Source organism: Ambystoma mexicanum, chromosome 4p, assembly GCF_040938575.1.
Source record: "Ambystoma mexicanum isolate Mex_15411 chromosome 4p, UKY_AmexF1_1, whole genome shotgun sequence".
Classification (NCBI taxonomy): Eukaryota; Metazoa; Chordata; class Amphibia; order Caudata; family Ambystomatidae; genus Ambystoma; species Ambystoma mexicanum.
The window spans coordinates 573,924,307-573,946,735 of NC_090927.1; the positions used below are offsets into that span (position 1 = coordinate 573,924,307).

The 22,429-nt window shown below is 43.6% G+C and overlaps 1 protein-coding gene across 4 annotated transcripts in view; it reads right to left on the minus strand.

Moving 5' to 3' along the window:
- Positions 1-384: 384 nt before the first annotated feature.
- The window catches only part of LOC138453356 (glutathione S-transferase-like), an 812,433-nt gene continuing 790,388 nt past the window's right edge, over positions 385-22,429 (minus strand). For all 4 annotated transcript variants that reach the window (XM_069606105.1, XM_069606107.1, XM_069606109.1 and 1 more), the window contains one exon: positions 385-1,059. In XM_069606105.1, coding sequence (XP_069462206.1) covers positions 937-1,059 — 123 coding nt within the window. In that variant the 3' untranslated portion in view covers positions 385-936. The remainder of the gene's footprint in view (positions 1,060-22,429) is intronic.

The following is a 22,429-nucleotide window of genomic DNA, read 5'->3' on the forward strand; positions in this document are numbered from 1 at the left end:
GTATTGTGGCCAATGAAAAGAGCAGAGTCCAGCTTCCATTACCCACTCAAAATGTTTTCTTGCTGAATCACTAACCCAGACATGTTTCAAATTTAAAATGGTGGACATATTCTTATGTTCCCAAAATGCTCTCTGCTTTTATGCAAATCGTGATGCTTGGGTCCAATGAATAGATACTGTGTTGCATGACCTGGACTGGGGCCACCCCCCTGCCCTTCCCACCAAGGAGGGTATTTGTGTTCCATTGCCAGTACTGCTGCATCTTGAAGGTTCTCTACTCCATACAACACAATTTCCAGAGTACATTTTGGGCAAAATGCCATTTGTAGGCGTTCATATTTGGCAAATATCCGAGGAACAGGAATGACCGAGAAAAAGTACTCGCAAGGTTCCAAAGGCACTTTATTCTCCAGGAGTATATTGTACAGTTCATTATGCATTTGATTGCCTGGCATACTGGTTGATTTTATTCTAGGCACCGTTCTACATGTACATGGAACTTCTGTGCATTGTTTGCATACATGTTAATACAGACAACGTTCCGACATCAGTTATCCACTCTGCTAACGTAAAGTCGCACGTTAATTACATTTAAAGACAACCTACAGTGATTTATTTTATTTCATTTTCTATTGGCGAAGTTTTAAAATCATTCTAATTTTAAAATAGTTACTCATTAAATCTCTTACAATGTGCTACGTGCAGCAGAAAACGCTTTTTCTTCAAACAGAACAAACATTGCAAACAGAAGGGGGCTAATTCTGAAGATGGTTCTCACTAGTCCGCATGCATGACACTTTAGCAATGTAAATAGACACAGGTAGCAATTTGCAGATAATCAGAATATGCGATTGCATAGTAGGACGAATTTGGGGCCTTCCATTTCCCAGAGCAGCCGGCCTTTAGCTGCTCTAATTGCAAAGTGAATTCCATTTTTCAGTCGAGCTGGTAAATCTCCTTTATGACTTGTACTTGCTTTTGTTCGAGGGGTGGCTTTCTTTGGCTCCCTGACAGGTACTTCTGAATGGTTGGAATGCGGCTGGTCTGCAATTTGTATGCCTACAAGGATTACAAAATAACAATGAATGCTGTGCCAATTCCCTAGAAGCAGTTCAGCAAAGCAGAGCGCATGGAAATGCTTCGTAATACACTGCACAAGTAAAGTCATTTGTAAATAGTGCATACATATCCAAACATACGAGCAAGAAAGGTGCAAGTGAATTCAGTGTTCTGCAACCAGATTACTTCACAAAAGAAGGCCCATAAGGTGGGTGAGAAGGTAGTTCAGGCACCACATACACACCTTGCAAGCTGCCAACGTTGTGCCAATGTCCAGAACTGTTTTGTGAAAAGTAGTATGTAGGAGGGGGCTAGCTGGTAGAGGTTTAGTTTCCTGAGAAGGTGACGCCAATCGGATAGTGGTGATCAACCAAAAAATATAACAGTTTAAAGGAATGGGAGGATTATGGTGGGGAAGCCAAACATCCTGTAAGACCAGTCGACAAGGAACAAGCTCCTGCGAGAGAGACCAAGGAGCATGACATAGGTTCATACGAGACTGGATATCTAACGAGTTCTCCAATGGTTCAGCAAACCACCAATCAAAAAGGCTGATGGCCAGACCTTTCCTCCACAGATGAAGAAAGGAGGAACGCATCTATTCCAGAAGGCACCAAATCTTCCCTCACAGAGTTTACTTGTCTGAGCCAGAGGGTGATGCCGTCTGTGGAGTAGTTTATACCGCATATCTTTAGTCTGCATGCAGAGAGGTCTTTGCTGCTCATCAGATCTGTTCCCACAACAATTCTTTTCTCAAACATCCATATACAAACTGGGCCCAAGAGGATACTTTCCTTGTAAATAGCAGAAATTAGCCCCTTTGGTGATCGTACCCCTTGAAGTATTTTCTAAAAAGGCAGCGAAAGGCGGGCTTCCCAGTGCCTCAACTGAAGGTAATTTAGTCGATGTCAGCATTGCATAGTTTACTGAAACGAGATCACCCAGATGGAGCACCTTCGCCCCCCACATCTGAAATTATCTCCTAGCCTAGCCTGGGGAAAAAGCAGAGCTTCTGAAAAGTGGTGTGAATGGTGAGGGGGGGAAGGTGGCCCCTGATTTTCATAGGTCATGCCAGTGATTTGCACTCAAGTACCCAGAGTTGGAGCTAGCTACTGCTGGAGCAAGGGCTGCTTTCAGATGTGCGTCAACAACCAACTGCTTCATGAATAGCCCCAGCTTCTCCAATCTGTTCTGCATCCACCCCGCCTCCCCAATTCTCTGAGGATGCTCTGCAATACCCCAGTATACGAAGGCATCCAATGCCTCCACTTGATTTTGTCCTTAATTTAATACTTGAACGCATCTAACAATTGTTCCTCGTTAAATGCAGTGCCATTGTTGTCTGCATCCACCTCCTAATATATGATGGGATTAACAGGGAAGGGGTTGCTCTGAAAGGAGTAGCCTTTAATAGAGTCTAAATATCTGGTCATAGCACCTGGTCTTCCAACCATGGACAAAGAAAATGTGGTTCTGAATTATTTTGCTTTGTTGCAGGATGTTAAGCAAAGTTCCAGTCTAGCGGGGTGTTGGAGCAGATAGTGAACACCCCTGGTCAGATGGTCAATATCCCCACCACCCAGAATGGCATCTAAGTATTGAATAAAAAAGGCCCCAGAGATTACAAGCTTCCAAGTCTATATAACCGAGATTAGATGGAAACTCATGAAGAGGCTATTACTGAAGTAACCACCATCAATTGCAAGGATTAATAGAATCAATACTAAAAGATGGTTTAAAAGGAATATTGGAATTCTAAGCGAAAGTCTTATACGGTCATTGTGATAAATATATCTCATAATACCCCAAAATTGAATTTGTCCAAGTTGAGCCTCAAAAACCACCCGGAGGCAGGGGGGGCCAAAAAAAGCATTGGCGGGTTGATTTGCAATTATGATGCACTGACACATTTATATACAGCTGGAAAGAAAATCAATAGGCTAGAAATGAATACCATCCTGGGCCCTCTAGATTAAGCAGCTCATTACTGGTACTTGGGTTTAGAATTGAGTACTGCCGCAAATTATAGACCTATAGTTGAAATAAAATCTAGGAAAGCAATAGACAATATGCTGCAAGTAGGTCAATTTTCTGAAGAACACGCAGGATATTCACTAGATAGTATTCTTTCTCTATATAAGCAGTGCTTTTGCCCGACAATTTTATATGGGCTTGAAACACTTGCAATGAAAGACCTTAAACGGATGAGCAGACTGGAGGAGACTTTTTAGCGCAGTATCTTGAGGTTGTCCCCGTCTTTCCCCATGGAGTTTCTTTGCCTTGAATTGGGTTTCATTTCTCTAAATGATATGGTACTTGGAGAGGTGAGCTTTGTATTAAGTCTTTGAAATGTTCCCTCTCTCAGGACGAATTCAGCATCATGGTTTCCTCCCAACTTTGACAATAAGGGGCATTTAGGGAAAGTCAAAGAGCTAAATATAGAACTGTGAGACCATTGGTTGGACTCCCAGCTTTGAGCAGGGGGTGCGAGTTACGTTGTAATGAAGATAACTTTTAATAAAAAAAACCTGACGCCTGGGATTGGTACAATAGAGATTTGCAACTATATAAATTGAAGCGCTACCCAGAAGTATCAAGTTAAATAGCACATCCTTATTTACTGCTATGTGCTGATTCAGCGGTCCGCCAGTTAATGTTGCTGTTACGTACAGACCAATTACCCATATTGACAATCAGGGGGGCGGGGGGGTCTCAGCGTTAAATAGCGAACAAGGCCCGTTACTGCTGAATATGCAAAGTGCCTCAAACCGGAGACGGCCAAGCATGTTTTTACAGAATATGTTAAATTGGGTGCATTATACATGAGTACTTGTGTAAAACGGCTTCACACTTATGAAGCAATTAAGACACACGACTTCTGGAATTACTCTTAACACTAAATCACTTGCCATGCAAATTGTACTATATTGACTTTGGGTCCATATAGAAAACTGTTTAAATTAAGGCTATTGATGGTCTTGAGAGATTTTAAGACTTACAGATGTGATGACTATAGGATATGGAGGTTGGGGGGTTTGTGGGAATCTTTTAACATGAATTTACAGATTATTTTAAAATGTTCTTAAAGGAATGGTGCGGTCAGAAATATTATTGTCCCTATGGTTCGGCCATGTGTTTTTAACCATACGTTGATCGATCGTACAAACATTTCCTATGCACCTTACCGTAGTTTTCGTCTTTTGTACACAATAGGCAGCAGGGCGCGGCCATCTTGTGATAATCTTATCAGTTGCCGCATCGCCCAGGGTGTACTGCCTTTGTGGCACTAAATCATATCCCCCGCCCCTGAGCCTGACATCACCAAATCATTGATATTCTCCGCATTTCTCCCTGACGTTACTGGGTAGCGTAGCCAAACTCACCCAGTCGTCACCTATGCGACTTGACGTAGAACCCGGAAAACAACACACATCGTCTCACAACACAGCACGTCACAATTCAGAATATGAAACTGTACTTCAAAAGGAAACAGCAAAACTGTACAATTGGTAAAGTACATTTATTTCACAATAAATGCTTCGAGAACATTCGGCGATTGACATATCCAATCAAAATGGAACTTTTTTTCTTTGCTCTCGATCCCCAAATGGTTATTGTGAGTCACGCGCTGTTCCTTTTGGGTGTACAGGGTGTTCGTTTTGGGGAAAAGAAGCACTTTGGTCGCACAGTGAATTGCAATGCTTGTGCATCAACTTGGCACTAGACCACCGTAAAGGTTATGTTGCTCCTAATCGCTGGTACAGCGTAACGGTATATCAGTCCTTGGCGATCGTCTCAAAAAAGAGTCAAATAAATCCAGTGATTGACATGTAGCTGCAGCTGGCGGTTGAAGAAACTATCGGTTGGGGTCTGGAATAGATGACAATCGCAGAATGGCAGGATGTACCCGTTTGCAAAACATAAAAATAGAAATATGTCTCAGTAGCCGATCTTTATTACAATTAATAATTGTACTTATTAGCACAGACGTGACACAATGTGAACAGAGAGAACACAACGTGGAAAGTACTTCACTATTTGCTTCTGAGGATAGTGCAATGGAGTATGTTCAGCTCTAAACATAATGTGTAAGCTGAGGCAACAATTTGAGGTGCACAATGTAATGATTTATTAGCGTTGAACCAGGGGGAACAGAGTAGTGGTCTACATGCGTGTCGATTCTGGATTGCCCATGTACCCGGTAGAAAGACCAGCACACAAAGGTTGTACTTGCGCATTTCATTGCACTATGCCACACAGATCGAACGAGTACAATGTAATCCAGCAATAACGGTCAGCTATTGATATTTGGACTAGTTCTGGTATAAAATCGTCTAAAGTGAAACTTACATTATATTCTGCATTTCCATTCTCTTGGCGTAATGCAGACTCTGTTCGTGTGAACGAGTTTTCATAAACTGAACTTACATGTAACCAAGTCCAGTTTTGGAATTGGACAACCTTATCATATCTTACATAATTACACCCCTCCTTCAATTCAATCCCTTTCGGAATGGTCACTGACTCTCAAGGTCAAAAAACAATAGAACCTTATACTGTGTGTGCGACGCGTGGGCTTCCTCAGCTCGCAAGCAAAAATTAAAAGCTGGTGACCTTCACTCACAATGAACATACATTCTTAGTTTGCAATATCTCGTGTCAACGCATCCATGAGAACTGGAATTGTAAAGCACGGGCCCTGGAGGAAAAATTTGGGGGCTGTCACTGCTCGCTGTTCGTGGCGCTGCTGAGGGGTAGGGGAAACTTGGCAATGACAGAATGCGACCTACTCCAAAATTGTAGCCGAGGAAACACAAAAACTGAGTCAAAGTGTGTCTAGCAATACCCCCACCTCTGCTTATCTCACGGCCTCCTACCCCATGGCATGTTTTCACAGTCAGTACTTCTTGCGTGCCTAGTATCTTGAGTAGCCTAGATCTCATCCCTTTTGTGTGACGAGCAGTTATTCAGCGGCTTGGGGAACTGTATGGTAAGGCAACTGCCGAAACCCAAAGATTCTTACACACTGTTATCCATCTGGCCCTACCACGATAAATGAAGGTCCCACAGTAGCTCGACGAAACTGTGAAATGTGAAAGCACAGTGTTTACCTGCCCACTACCGCAAGGCCTTAAGATAAATCCAGAAGCGTGACTCCCCTGTGGCGGCATGTGAACGAATAGAGTCGGAATAGCGTTTGGGAGCAATTTTTGAGGAGTCGTCAGTTGATTCTTCTTTGTGTACAAGGATGTGTCGTACATATTCAGGGTAAAGTGCAGGCTGCAGATGCGGTATCGATCACCCCTCTTGTCCTCCTAGACTTTTTTGACTCTACTTTCAAGCTCTGCTGGTGCAGATCCGCAATATCTGACCCATTCTCTAATTCGATCTACAGTCTTTGGGAATACATGCATTGTAGTGCCTTCAGATTTGTCATGGGTCTTAGAAGGGCAACCGAAAATCGAACATGCAGGCATTGTTGTAAATTCTGCAAAAAAAAGTCAACATTATTCAAAACTTACTTTGCATAAAAATGTGAGAAAGAAGGACTTATACCATACATTCTTCAATGCAAGCTTTGTTTTGGTCACCTGGTCACCACGGCAAAACCAGTGCATCGTGGGCGGCTGTTTTATAGGATAATTTTCATAAACAAATCATTGATGTGACGAAAATCAGAACATGTTACTCGTCCCTAGGATGAACTATCGTGCATCAAAAGGAAACATGCTTATATTATAGACACAGTCCGCGAAGGATGCAATTCGATGCCAATTGACACTGATGAAAATTGATATATCGATAACATTACAAATGAAACTCCAGTCAATAGCAATGAGATGAATGAACATAACACTACTCAGTACGTTAGTTCGAAATAGATAGAAATTTACAGATGAAGGAGATATGATTAGGATACATGCCCTTACCTTGACCAACAAACAGTTAGATTCAGCAAGCAGAGTAGTTGGTGGCAGGAGAACAGGGCGATGTTCACAGGTAGCACGGTGACGAGTTGACTTGCAGCGGTCACAGAAGTTCACAGATAGCACGACGATGAGCAGATTAGCATCGGTCACCAGGGTTCTCAGGTAGCACGATCATGAGTTCACTTGCAGTGCTCAAAGATGTTCTCATGATAAATATCAAGTGGTTTATAAAGAATTACAAAAATGGGTGTGTATGTGAATGAATGACCTGTATATGTCGTGGTATTATGTGTATTGCAGACAAGGCACCGGAACACTGGTGAATGGAGACACACCTATGTGGATTGCAGGGGCGCGGCCTGCTTCAAGGGGAGCCTGCCAGGAGACCCGGGGTCTGAGGAGGGCATGTGAACAATGACACCTGCGTGTAAGATACCTTTAAAATGTACATGGTGTTTGGCACCTTGGCCGTTCGCGCCCCTTGGCAGCGCACATCCACTGGTGCCAACTGCCTTTGATAACAGAGGGGGGATCAATGGGCCTGGGGCGTGCAGACAAGGCACCAGAACACTGCTGAATGGAGACACACTTATGTGGATTGCAGGGGCGTGGCCTGCTTCAAGGGGAGCCTGCCTGGAGACACAGGGTCTGAGGAGGGCATGTGAACAAGGACCCCTGAGCGTAAGATACCTTTGAAGTGTACATGGTGTTTGGCACCTTGGCCGTTCGCTCCCCTGACAGCACCCCTTGGCAGCGCACATCCACTGGTGCCAAACGCCTTTGATAATGGAGGGGGGATGGATGGGCCTGGGGTCACTTGATTCACTGAAAAACAAACAACCATTGATAAAAAATATGTTGGGTTTAATTTTGTTTCTTATTTTGATGGCACAAAACTACGACACATTGTAAAGGTCTGGTTGCAGCACAGTGAGGGAAAATCCCCTGTACTGACCGCTGTCACTGCGGAAAGTTTCTCGAATGGCACCAACGACACAGGGGGGTATTACTCGTCAAACGCGGTGTCCAAGCCTCCCATGAAGCCACCATGTAAAAGAACGATAGGCCACGAGCCTGTACCACCTGTAAAAGAGAAAGATACAAACTGTTTTTAAATGACCAAGATAAGTGTATTAAGCCTTAGTTGTCGATGACAATTCTTGTATCCAATGGCATTTTAGCCAGTACAATTGCTACCTAGACACTGCACAATATTGAACGACTATTACTAGAGAATTGCAAGACTAAATTGGTATTACAATGATATACTGAAGTTAAGACAGTAAAGGAGACAACCATGAAATAGTAGTGGCCTAACAGACATCACAACCAGAGTATACTTACTCGTTACTTGGATTACGAGGGCGAACTGTTGCGCAAAGTTCGTGCATAAGCACCATCAAAATCCTCAACACGGACCATGTGAGGCAGGCTGCCCTGAAGTCCGGCAGCTCGGTAACGCATTGCGGCCATGGCTCGCCTTGCGATATGTAGGACAAGCATCCAGAGTTTTCTCGGCAGCAGCAGTTTTCCACCTCGGTTGGCATTAACGTGCACCAATTGCAGGTACACCAGGTGGAGATGCCATCCATGCGACTAGGCTCAGGCTCTTGATCTGTTGAATCGTCCTCCCAACTGTCGTCCGAAGCCCCATCGTTTCCGCATCTTTCTCTTTCCAGTAATTCCGCCTCAGAATACTCAGGCTCGTACTGGTAGGGCATTATTGTTGCCATTGTGTGGTAAACAAATGAAAATCATTTATAGCAATGGTACTGGTATCTGTTCGCACGGGCTACAAGCAACAAAGGTAGCTGACCAGAGCACAGAAACGAGTCACAGAATACTCAAAGAAATACAGTGAGAGGAATGGAATAGAAAATCTGATGATGTGTGTTGTGAAACGTTCTGTTTATACTTATTGAGGAAAGAGGCATCCTGCCATTTCCATGGCGACACGTCAGCTGAAGTGCAGAGAATGTTGACACGAGATGTGCTTTGGTGTTGTGAAATGGGCGGTACGCGTCTAGTGATGTCAGGCTCAGGGGCGGGGGATATGATTTAGTGCCGCAAAGGTAGTCCACCCTGGCCGATGCGTCAACTGATAAGATTATCACAAGATGGACACGCCCTGCAGCCTGATTTCACTTGTGTACAAAAGACGAAAACTCCAGTAAGGTGCATAGGAAATGTTTGTACGATCGATCAACGTATGGTTAAAAACACATGGCCGAACCATAGGGACAATAATATTTCTGACTGCACCATTCCTTTAATGTTTTAAAATGTAAATGCAAAGTACTGTAAGTATTGGATAACCATTTTATCGTGTTCCTAAATGATTTGTGTTGCATTGTGTATGTATTGTGCATGACTGATGAATTTTCAGTTTTGGGGAAAAGTCCAATTTGCACTAAAACACACAAGATTAAAAATATACTAGAAGAAGTTGGAAAAATAGAACAACAGATTTTAATACTAAATCATTGCGCAGTTGTGCACATAGAATATAAGGTATTTTCTTGCTCTTGGCTAACCTTTCTTTTTTCCATTCTTTAACCATGTTGAGAATAGCTTTTTCTTTATACATCTAAGCTGCGGGAAAATGTAAGTTTTGTTTTATTCCGTTCACGTGATTGTGTTCTAAATGCATTTAAATGTCCATGCATATGCCACTGTATCCTTTGTTTTAGCCACTATACATGAACTGTCATGTGAAGCGATTCCTTTGCATATAATATTTTCTGATTACATCCGTTTCTCATGTGTGCATTCGTATTTTTCAATCGGAATTTGATTTACTGAAAAGAGCTTTGTGTGAGTGACTCCCCTGGAGTCACGAAATGCGGAATGGCTTGGGACCATGCAACATTACAGCACTTGTAGAACGGAAAGATTGTGATTTTGGCTGACTTTTGGCAGGCACTTTCTAGAAGGACCTATTCAGGTGATTTATGAGTAAGGTGTCTGGGTAGACAATTCCTTAGTGTAATAGCAGCGATTAGTTTCTTAAAGTCTCGTGTACGGTTTTGATCATGTCACAAGGGCTTAATGTGCAAGGGTTGATGTCTGGTGGGTGGATCAAGTTGCTTCTGGTTTCTTTTGGTAGAGAACACTGCGCTCTGTAGATTGTCTTGCAAGACAAATCTGACTCAAACTCTGCTGCTATCCAAAAATGATTTTGTGAGCTTGGTTTCATCAAAATAATTAGCACAGGGATTCATGTTTTCTCATTCCGAAGGAGCACTGCCAGCTTGTGGACTGCTTTCTCCAAAACCCCACCAACAAAGAGGTAAGGAGCCCTATTTAAAACCTCCAGTAGGGAGGTCTGGACCATAAGTGGTGCTTCTGTGTAGCCGCTCAGGGAACCGATGATTAGTCCCGTATTGAGATGAAATGCAGAGAATTTAGTAACTGGTAAAGGATCACATCTGGTTAATAGTTTTGTAAAGTATTCTTTGTGGATTTGCTAAGAATAAAATATACCCTCTCTGTCTGACAACTTGGAATTTAAATCTTGCCAGGCATTATGATTGAAGTAGGCATGCAATTTTGTTCCCCCTTTTAGGATAGTTTAGCAGAATCGCTAGTATCCTAATCCCCTTTCTCCTCGGGACGGCACAAAATTGGGATTTTCCTTGTGTGCTAATAGTGAGTGTGATTTGGCTGATGGAAATATAATCATATTTAAATAGAAAAAAAGGAACAATATAATAAAAGCAAGGTAATGGAACAGTCTAAAGAAGTCCCTATGCCACCAACAGGCTTGCCGGCACACCAAATATAAATTAAATACAACAGCAGGACGTGCAAGTATTTACAAGAAAGGCATAACCTTACTCAGGAGAATCGGCATAACCAGTCCCCGCTAGAAGATACCTTTCACCATGAGGAGCTAACTAACTGTGAATTATGGTTAAAGAAAGGAAAAATGTGTCAAACGATGGGGGGCGGGGCCTTACTCTTATTAATAGTATCCAAAATTAGGGGACTAACAGATTTGAATGACAGATTGAGGGATCAAAAGAAAAGCCTAAAAAAGCATGGATGATAGGGAAGGGACAGTGTTGGCACCAGATTAACTGTATACAATTGGTAAAGGATAAGCTGGGTAAGGAGAAAGCAGTGGATATAAAGTAGTTCTTGACTAGTGCATAGCCTGTCCCTTAACAAAGCAAGCAATTGGGTGGTGTGATCCCTCTACTAAACTGAATTGACCAACTCAGGTGACAAGACCACAGGGGGGGTCTCAAGGTAATCCTTTGAATTTAACACAATACTGCCTGCATACGTCCATACAGGGATGCATGGAGGGACGGCCAACCCAAGTTCACAGATAGCCATTTCGCCCCCTTTTACTGCTTTGCATGAGCAACCAACAATGGAAGGAACTCTCGTGTTATCCAAGCACTGATAAGACAAGTGTCAGGGAACACCAACCGCACAGACGGGGAAGATGTTTTAGTTTTCAGGAAACCTTAGGAATTTGGTAAAGGAATTTCTAAATATTCGAGAACCACATCAATGTTTCACTGAGGAGGTTTGTATTTGAATTTATTTGAACATGGATGTTAATTTTGAACAGAAATGTCTTACAATAACACATTTGCAGATGGTGGAGGTATTACCATGAAGGGCGCCTGTACAACAGCACGAATATGAGAACAAGTGGTGAACCAGTTTACGAAGGTGCACACAAGTGGGGCATACAAGGGACAAAACCAAGAGGAAAAAATAATCTATATACACAAGTTACTATTGAGTGTGCTTGGAGGGTACAGCGGGCCTGGCGTACAGTGTCTCCTGGGATGCTGGATGTCCTGGAGAAGTCTGAAGAGTGGTCCATCACTGCTTTACTGTTTGGAGGTTTATTCCACAGCTGTGCTTTGCTGCTTCGTGACTGCTGCCATCAGGAGAGCCTGGGAGCTTGCTTGACTCATCGGTGCTGCACTGTGAACTGTGCAGTGATCCACCTAGTCCCCTCCCTCTGAACTCAGAGCCCGGAAGCTATAAAACCTGCTACAGGGAAGTCCAGGCAAAGTCTGCCAAGTCACTGTACAAGCTTCTAGAAGGTGCTGTTTTTTCACAAACTTGATCTTTTATCAATTCCAACTTTACTGCTTCCTCGCTTTCAATCTGGTTTTCGTCCCTATTATTCTACTCTGACTGCTTTACTTGCGGTATGTAACTCCTCTCTCAGCTTGACATGCAAAGCAGTCGTCACTCCCAATTCTCCTTTATGATCTCTACAGCTTTCAATACGGTTGATCACGCTCTTCTCCTTTCCTCCCTTTCGTCCCTCTGTTTCTCTGGCTCTGTCCTTAATTAGTTTAAATCCTATCTCTTCACCCACACCTACTCTGTCTTTCGGATGGGCAAGGCCCCTCCAACGTTACCTCTTAACCACAGTGTTCCTCAAGGCTCTGTTCTGGGTCCCCTCCTCTTCTTGCTTTACACCCTCTTGCAGCTATTATCTCCTCTTTCAAACTTTCCCACCATTGCTACATAGATGACACCCAGCTTTTTCTATCCCTTTTCACTCTAGAGATTCACAATACCATTTCCTAGTGTCTTCTGGCCATTAAATCATGAATGGCCGACCACTATCTGGTCATTCATTCTTCTAAGACAGTAGTTCTTTTCTTTCCTGCTTCATCTATCCCGCCCTCTCTTCCACCTGCCTGCATCTCCTTTCCTTCCTCTGCCTTATCCATCTCATCTGCAGCTAGCAATCTTGGGGTCTCATTGAACTACTCCAACTATTACCATATTTCTTTTCTCCCCCGCTCATGCAGAACTCACCTCTTCAACATCCATAAAGCCTGACCCTTGCTTTCCTTCCATGCTACCAAGCTCACAATCCCTTCCCTAATCTTTTCACATGTTTTCTATTGCTCTTGTGTACTATTTGGTCGCTATGTCTCCCACCTAACTCCCCTCCAATCTATCTAGAACTCCCTGATACGCCTCCTATTCTCGTTGTCCTCTCGTGAATCAATCTCTCCTGCTCTTTCGTCACTGCAGTGGCTTCCGTTCCACTCTAGTCTTAAGTTCAACGTTTTATGTTTAGTCTAAGTCGGTTCCTAACCTCTCCCCTGTCTATCTGTTTTCTCATGTTTTTATTTCCCTACTCGTTCTCTCCACTCGCAGTCAGTTATTTCTTACTTTCCTCTCACCCCCCACCCCCTGCACTCAGTCCCACTGGAATCCACTCCCTTTGGTACTGTTCTCTTTCCACTCACTCTTTTCTGTACTCATGTAACAAAAATCGTCTGTTATCCTCAACTATTTTACCTGCGAGTTCCTCCCGTTGTGACTCGTGATGTACCGCTTTTAATCTGCTCAGCGGTTTGGCGTAAGGCGCTATATAAGTTCAAATAAAATACAAAATATATATATTTCATTGATAAAACGAGCTGAAGCACTGTTAAGGTGAAACAATCTGATGCAGCAAAACCCTTGAAATTCAGTGAAAAAATGTTAGTTGAAGTAACAATAAGGTGCCCATTAAATGAACAAGAATCCTGAAATTCAGCAGGTGCTGGACGCTAAGCCACCGTAACTATGAGGCCTGCATTGCGCTGCCCGTAAGCACCATGGCATCACAAATTACACCACGGATGATATCACATATGACATCACTTATGGAATTAAGAGTGACATGACTGGCACAGTAGATCACGCATGCAAGAAAGATGCAACATTTATAAATTGCGTTTCTGCATAGCAGGAGCATCACTGTTGTTCAGTGCTCCCCCTCCCCCTGCGCATCCTGCTCCTTCCTCAACTCTAGCACCAATGTAGCTTCCTATGCAGGTGCAAAGGCTGTTTAAAAATAAATATGACATTGTGGCACGGTGCTGTGCCATGCCATACCTTCAGAAGTATTTTCTCTGTTGATGACATCACGGTCATCAGAGAAAATGGATTTCAGGAACTAGGACTTGGTGCCGAAGTGCACTGCAAGGTGTCTTCTTTTTTTCAATTAGAGACCCTTAGCACCTGCATAGGAAACTAAACTGGTGTTAATGGCGAAATAATTTGTGGCAGCAGGCTGAGACTGCCGGTAACAGTACCTACCGCTGCCTGCATTAAGGGACCCTTGTTTCATTTGGGCCTTTAACTTGAGCGGAAGGCGGTTTATCGGCAGCTTAAGCCGTTGCTGTGCTGCTTAATATTAAACCCACCTCCCCTAGTTTAGTGTTGTTTTTTTTTTACTTTTTATTGTGGTTCTGAAAAGAACCATTATGGGGTCAAGGAGAGGAAGGGAGTGGATGTAGGAAAGATAGGTGGAAAGTAGACAATTTATTTTTTTGACATGTTTTATAAAAAACATTTCTTATCGGTATGAAGTTACAAGTTGGACAGGCAGCTCTGTGAATTAAGTGCTTGCAGCTAAGATATGTATGCAATATGTAGGTCGCAGGTTTGAATTCCAGCAGGACCACCTTAGCCTTTCCTCTACCTCAGTATAATAAATTGAGTACCTCTAAACTAGACACCAGTAGTTGTGTATTTGATGGATATTTAGGCCAGAAAAAATTTCCCAAAAATAGTATTTGTCACAGACACAGGAAAAACACTTAACAAATATCTTTTGTTAGTATAAATATAAGGAGCCACATTACATGGCCTGCGGTAGCGGCCCTGTAGTTATGGTTAAGTTGCTCAACTCATAAGAAGAACACTTTTTTGGCGGCTTATAACTTTGACCCTCCCACCCCCCCCTGGATGAATCTGCACAAAACCTTGCCAAAAAAAGGTATATAGCCCAGTCAGATTGATTCTGCAAAGTTTGGTGATGTTTCATACAGGGGTTGCAAAGTTATAGGGGGGGTCCCACAATGTGTGTTTTTTCCATAGACGGAATGGAAAAAAAATGTTGCTCATGCCTACAGCCCAAATTCGCTGGATGGATTTTCACCAAATATGCAGCAGCTTGGTCCAAAAAGCGTGCCTTTGTACATTTGGCATTAATCCGTCCAGTAGCTATTTTTAAAAACGGCCCAAAAGTAGGTAAAAGAAATTAGTAATATCTGGGTTCAGTCTGCAGACCCATTTCCCTGTTCACTCCGCTAACCGAGTTCCGATTGGTCTAGAGTGTGACGTGATGTCCGCAGACACCAGACGTGCTCGCCGATTGGATGGTGAAGAGCGTGAGGTGCATTCTATTTTTCTGAAACGCCCGCCATGTTGGATCCGCTGACAGCGGCTGTGTCCGTGGACAGCGCAACTAGGGAAAAGGTCTGGGAAACACATTTAGGGTTGGTGGTGGAAAGAAGAGGGACTGGGGAGGGTGAGGGAGTGTAAAATGATATGGGGCTCTTTGTATAGGTGGCAACAGAGTATAAGGGTGGTGCGGTAGTCAGACAGCTTGAGAAACTCATTTAGGGGTATTTGGTGCCTGACAGAGGGCTTCATCAGGGTAGGGCAGTGGAATACAGATGATATGGGGATTTCATTGGTTATAAATAGGGTTGGCGGTCCATTTTGATGTCTGCAGATGTTATTTGAATTGGGAGGGGGGAGTTCAGGGCGAGTTGTGTTATTCCAATATGTGTTCTATGTCCTTCTTATATATGGTTTAATTATGCTGTGGTGGTTGTGGCCAGATTCTTGTGTGCAAGGCTGAAGGCCATGCACCCAAGAATATGGCCACTGTCCACAACCATTATAATATGTGTCTAGTAATTAAATCTGGCCACAACCATTATAATAATATGTGTCTAGTAATTAAATCTGGCCACAACCATTATAATAATGTGTATAGTAATTCTAGATAGTGTAGGGGCAGTTTGTAACATGGTGACATAATACAATTGAAGTTATGATTGCTGTACAATTTAGGGTATAGGTTGAGTTTGTTGTACATGGTAATGAAGGAGAAATCTTTGCTTCTTTCTCTGCACAGTATGATATGTTAGGCAGGATAGTTTAAAATGTTTCGTTGCATACAATGTCACATATTCATGTACTTTTTAGACCCTAATAATCAGTACATTCTAAGTACTATGTTTGGAACAACATTACAACAGAGTGGTTGCCCCTGGGCTAGCAAACCAGTTTTAGTTTGGATTTAAAAATATTTGTTGATTTTCCGGCGCCTTGGACGCCGTAGTCCTCCCCTGCCTCTCCTTCCCTGCTTGCAGCTTGGTCCCGCCTCCCTCTTCCCTTCCCAAGCCAGACTGACGTTGAGTGGGCAGCACAGCCCTCTTATATCATCTGTCTAGGGCAGCCCACTGCCTGTTGCAGCCCCTTTGGCGAAGGACAACTCCAGACCGTGTTGGCCCGTGTTAGCCTGTGGGGCCTGCAACCATCACACAGCAGCCACTGACTAAGTGCGGTTACTGCAGGGGGTGCAGCCATTACTGCCTTCCACTAAACTGGCCAACCCAAACCCTCCTTGTTACCCTTGTGCTTAACCTTATTGTGCCATATAGCATTTCACATTTAGCCAGATTGTGCAGGATAGCCTGATTGTGCCAGATGGCAGCATTTCAAATTTAGCCTAATTGTGCCAGATAGCAGCATTTCACATTTAGCCTGATTGTGTCAGATAGTCTAATGGTGCCAGATAGCATTTCACATTTAGCCTGATTGTGCCAGATAGCAGCATTTCACATTTAGCCTAATTGTGCCAAATAGCATTTCACATTTAGCCCGATTGTGCCAGATAGCATTTCACTTTTTGCCTAATTGTGCAAGATAGCCCAATTGTGCCAGATGACAGCATTTCACATTTAGCCTGATTTTGCCAGATAGCCTGATTGTGACAGATGGCAGCTTTTCAAATTTAGCCCAATTGTGCCAGACAGCCTAATTGGGCCAGATAGTTTTTCACATTTAGCCTAATTGTACAAGATAGCCTAATTGTGCCAGATAACAGCATTTCACATTCAGCCTGATTGTGCCAGACAGCCCGATTGTGCCAGACAGCCTAATTGGGCCAGATAGTTTTCACATTTAGCCTAATTGTACAAGATAGCCTAATTATGCCAGATAACAGCATTTCACATTCAGCCTCATTGTGCCATATAGCACCATTTCACATTTAGCCTGATTGTGCCAGATAGCTGATTGTGCCAGATAGCTGATTGTGCCAGATAGCTGATTGTGCCAGATAGCTGATTTTGCCAGATAGCCTGATTTTGCCCGATAGCATTTCACATTTAGTCTGATTGTGCAAGATAGCCTAATTGTACAAGATAACAGCATTTCACATTTAACATGATTGTGCCAGATAGCCCGATTCTGCCAGATAGCAGCATTTTACATTTAGCCTTATTGTGCCAGATAGCCTAATTGTGCAAGATAGCATTTCACATTTAGCCTGATTGTGCCAGACAGCCGATTGTGCCAGACAGGCGAAATGCAATCTGGCACAATTAGGCTGTCTGGTACAATTAGGCTAAAAGTGAAATGTTGCTATCTGGCACAATCAGGCTATCTGGCACATTCGGGCTAAATGTGAAATGCTATCTGGCACAATTAGACTAATTGTGCCAGATAACAGCATTTCACATTTAGCCCGATTGTGCCAGATAGCAGCATTTCACATTTAAGCTGATTGTACCAGATAGCAACATTGCACATCTATCCTGATTGTGCCAGATAGCCTAATTGTGCCAGGTAAACTAATTCCTAATTGTTACCAGATTTATTTATTTTATTTATTTATTACATTTGATTACACGCCCAAACCGTTGGGTATCACGGCGTACATGAAGCTTAGTCAAACATCTTATTTACAGGATTCAAAAGTAATTAACATTTGCAGGAAAATTCAGTATTCAAATCGGCTTTAGCAGTTACAGGCAGGTTAGTTACAAGCAGGTTAGTTACAAGCAGTTAAGCCAATGCCGGAATGGTGGGCTATGTGGCGTGGGTGCTGCTAGTATTTATTGAACAGCTAGGTTTTTAGTTTCTTGAACTTGAGAAGGGAGGTTTTGTTGCTGAGGATGGTGGGGAGCGAGTTCCAGATAACCTAATTGTACCAGATAGCCTAATTTCTTTTGCCATATAGCAGTATTTCACATTTATCCCGATTGTGCCAAATAACCTGATTCGGCCAGATAGCAGCATTTCACATTTAGCCTGATTGCGCTATGTAGCCTGATTGTGCGCCAGATAGCCTGATTGTGCGCCAGATAGCAGCATTTCACATTTAGCCTAATTGTGCCAGATAGCCTAATTGTGCCAGATAGTGCCAGATTATGCCAGATAGCAGACTTTAACATTAGCCGGATTTCACCAGATAGCATAACTGTGCCAGATAGCTGAATTGTGTAAGATGAACTGACTGATTCAAGATAGTAACACTCAACATTTAGCCCAACTGTGTCAAACAGCAGCACCTCACATTTTAGCCTAACTGTGCCAGATAGCCTAATTTTGCCAGACAAGCCTAATTTGCAAGATGACCAGATTGGGCTACATGGCAGCACTTCACTTTCACCTGTCTGTGCCAGATAGCCCAATTCTGCAGCATAGCCCAACCGTACAAAGGTCTTTCTCATTGACTACTATATCTAAAACTAGACATACCCTTATAAAGCTAACCAGAAACCCCAACAATAAGCCTTAAATCCCATCAACCCTAGGACCTCCTCTAGTAAATCCAACGGTAAAACAAGGACCCACAGGCTACTTCCCCCAACAGTCTTCCCACCCTCCCCACAACTACCTGGCATACCAAGCCATAAGACCGCCCAAGGTTAAACCATTACGCCTATAATCGCAAACGTAAGGAAGCCAAGAACCATCATAATCCAACCAGTAAAGCATTGCATGTGGGCTACAGCCCCTGCAAACTGAAAAGAAAGCTAAACGCAAACAAACTTACAAACGAAACCCAAAAGATCACAGCACTGACAACCCAAACAAACACCTAAAACAACCTACCACTAAGGAATGCAACATGCCACGAAAACAAACAGGACCACACAAAAGACAACCCTGAGTAGGAATGAACCAAATGCAACCACACCACATAATCACAGCCATGGAACACACCCCAACAAACACCGTCGACAACAGATCAAACGCCAAAAGAAGAGAAAAATCTCTACACCTAACAACACACCTCGTGACCAACAACTCACCGGAGCAAGTCAATTCGGCCAACGTTGCGAGATGGACCAACAAAAGAGCTGCGCAGAAAAAGGACAAACGCCAAGAAGGAATATGAACAAAATCGATGCACTCACCTCATTTATCACAAAAACACGAGGACACCTCCTTCAACTACAACAAAATATAGAAGAGGAACCTGAAGTTTAGTTTAGTTTAGTTTATTATTTGTATAGCGCCGCCTGGCCCTAGGGCATCCAGGCGCTTGCGATGAATACAACAAGAATAATGAATACAACAAGAATAATGCAGCAGAAATGTACAAATCGATTACATATTTACAAATTTACAGTCTTGGTGCATGCTAGTGCGGTAGGGCTAGGCAGTTTCTTTGGATAGAAGCCAAGTTTTGGTGTTGTGTCTAAATCTGTGAAAGGACGGTTCTGATCTCAGCTCGAGTGGAAGTGAATTCCAAAGTTTGGAGGCAAGCACGGGGAAGCTGGAGCCACCTGCTTTTTGGAGCTTAAATCTTGGGATATTTAAGCAGTGTGTTTGAGCTGATCTGGTAGGGCGCGCTGGGGTGTGGTGCTTGAGGTTGTCGGATAGGTATCTGGGTGCTTGGTTAGCTAGGCATTTGTGTGTGAGTGAGATGGTTTTATATTCAATTCTTTGTGGTATGGATAGCCAATGGCAGGTGCGTCTGGCGTCCGAGATGTGTTCTTGTTTGGGTATGTTCAGGGCTGCTCGCAAGGCGTTGTTTTGTATGACTTGTAGTTTGTTGATGTTTTTCTGACTGGTTCCCAAGTATAGCGCATTGCAGTAGTCAACTTTGGAAAGGACTAGCGCTCTGGCTAAGGTGATGCAGTTGGATGGTGAGAGGTAAGGTCTGCTGGCATTGATAAGTTTACAAGTGTAAGCAGTGGCTGAAGAGATGGAGTTGATCTGTCTTGTCAGTGTGAGGGAGGAGTCGAGGTAGATTCCTAGGGTTTTGACGCTGTTAGAGACGGTGATGTTATTGCCGTCTATGGTGAATGCTTGATAGAGTTTGTCGAGTTTATTAAGTCTGGGTTGGGAACCTAGGAGGAGAAGCTCGGTCTTGTCGTCATTAAGGCATAGGCCATGCTTGGCCATCCATTCTTGTATAATGGAATAAATGTTGTTGAGAGCAGTGAGGTCGGTGGAGTAGTCGCCTGTTAAAGGGATCAGTATTTGGGTGTCATCTGCGTAGTTGGTGTAGATGACACCCAAGCGGTCCAGTATGTCAAAGAGGGGTTTCGTGAATACATTGTATAGAGTGGGGGAGACGCAGGAGCCCTGGGGGACACCGCAAGTGACTGGGGCTGGGATGGCAGAGGCTGTGGGTGCGAAGACTCTCATGGATCTGTTGTTAAGGAAGGAATGGATCCATGCGTTGGCGTTATCTGAGAATTTGGCTGCTGAGGATAGATGTTTGCAGAGGATGTCGTGGTTGACCAGGTCGAAGGCGGCCGATAAGTCAAGGAGGAGAAGGAGGGCTAGTTTACCATTGTCTTTAATGTTGTCCATCTGTGTCTTAAGGTCAATCAGGGCGGTCTCAGTGCCATGTTTGGGGCGGAATCCTGATTGTCTGAGTCCTAGTAAGTTATTTTTCTCGAGGTGGTTCTGTATCTGGAGATAGGCAGCTCTGTCGAGGATTTTTAGTAGGAAGGGTACAGTCGTTATGGGTCTGTAGTTGGTGGGGACATTAGGGTCAAGGGTGGGCTTCTTGAGTAAAGGAAGAACCCAGGAGTCCTTGAGGTTGTTGGGCACTATGTTGGAGGTGAAAGATGCGTTGATGAGGGTGGTGATGAAGGGAGCAAGTTGTTTGGCAGCATCTTTAATGATAGGGGCTGGGCAAGTGTCGCCTTGGCATTTGGACGGTTTAAGGGAGTAGATTATTTCTTCAACCTCTTTAATGGTTATGATGGAAAACTCAAAGAGGTTATTGTCATCATTTTGGGGGGTGGTGTGGGTGTGTGTAGAGGGGGTGATGTTATCGGAGAGGGTGAGGCTTTCTTTCTTTGTCAAGATTTTGGCTTGTAGCGTGGCAATTTTGCCTAGGAGTGCTTCCTGGATGTTCGTGCACCAGTGGATGTCTTTGTTGCAGGTGTCTGGAATGGGGGAGGGTGATTCGAGTTCTCTCAGGATATTGAAGAGCTCTTTGGTATTAGATTTGGCGTTGCTGATTCTTTCATTGTACATGTTTTTTTTAGACTGGATGATGGCTGTTTTATAGATGTTCGATGCTAGTGCGTAGGATGTCTTGTTAATGGTGGATGGTGACTGTTTCCATGCTAATTCAGCTTGTCTTTTGGCTTTGCGGAGTGTTTTTAGTTTGGGGGTGAACCAGGAATTGAGGTGTGCTCTTGGTTTGGCTTTCCGAAGCTTGAGTGGTGCTATGGTATTTATGGCCTTAAGGATAGTTGTGTTGTATAGATCTACTAATTCAGTAGGGTTGGTCATGGTGGGTGAGAAGTCGATGATGGGTTGGAGTAACGGGAGGAGTTTCTCTAGTGTGATATTTTTGTTGTTTCTTGTGAGTGTGGGTGGGGCATTGGAGGAGGGCCCTGGTGTTTGAGTGCCTTTGTTGATGGTGAAGGTAATAAGGTGGTGATCGGTCCAGGCGCATGGAGTGTTGGAGAGGATGGTAGTGTTGCAATTGAGGTCAGCTATCCAGTCAAGGATGCGTCCTTTGTTATGTGTGGGTTGTGCGATATGGTGGGTGAGTCCTAATTCTGAAATAGTGTTGGCGATAGTGTGAGCTTTGTCATCTTTCTCATCATTGAGACCTAGATTAAAGTCTCCTAGGATGAGTAGTCGAGAGTTAGGTTTGATATTGTTAGAGAGTAGAAGGGCTATGTCGTCATTAAAGGATAGTATGGGGCCTGGCGGTCTGTAGATGAGGTGGATGGTGATAGTGCTTGTGTGTGTTGTGGATAGTTTGAGGGTGAGTAATTCCGCTGATGTCAGTGATTGGTTTTGTATGTGTCTAATGTTGATGGAACTTTTTGCAATAACGGCTACTCCACCACCTTTAGCTGTTTGTCTGTCTGCACGATAGATGGTATAGTCATTGGGTATAGCAAGTGATAGAGAGGGGCCAGATGCTGGGTGGAGCCAGGTCTCTGTAATAGCTATGAAGTCGAGATCATTAGCGGTGATAATGTCTGCAATGTCTAAGGCATGGGCGACTACAGATCTCGCATTGATGAGTGCACCTTTAATGATTTCGGTGGTGATGCATGATTTTTTGATGTGGGTGCGGGGGGAGGGTGCGATCAGGCCGTGTGATATCTGGTCTGTCGGGGGTGTAGGGCGTGTGCAGTGAGGGGCAGATTTGGTAAAGGTTATGTTTT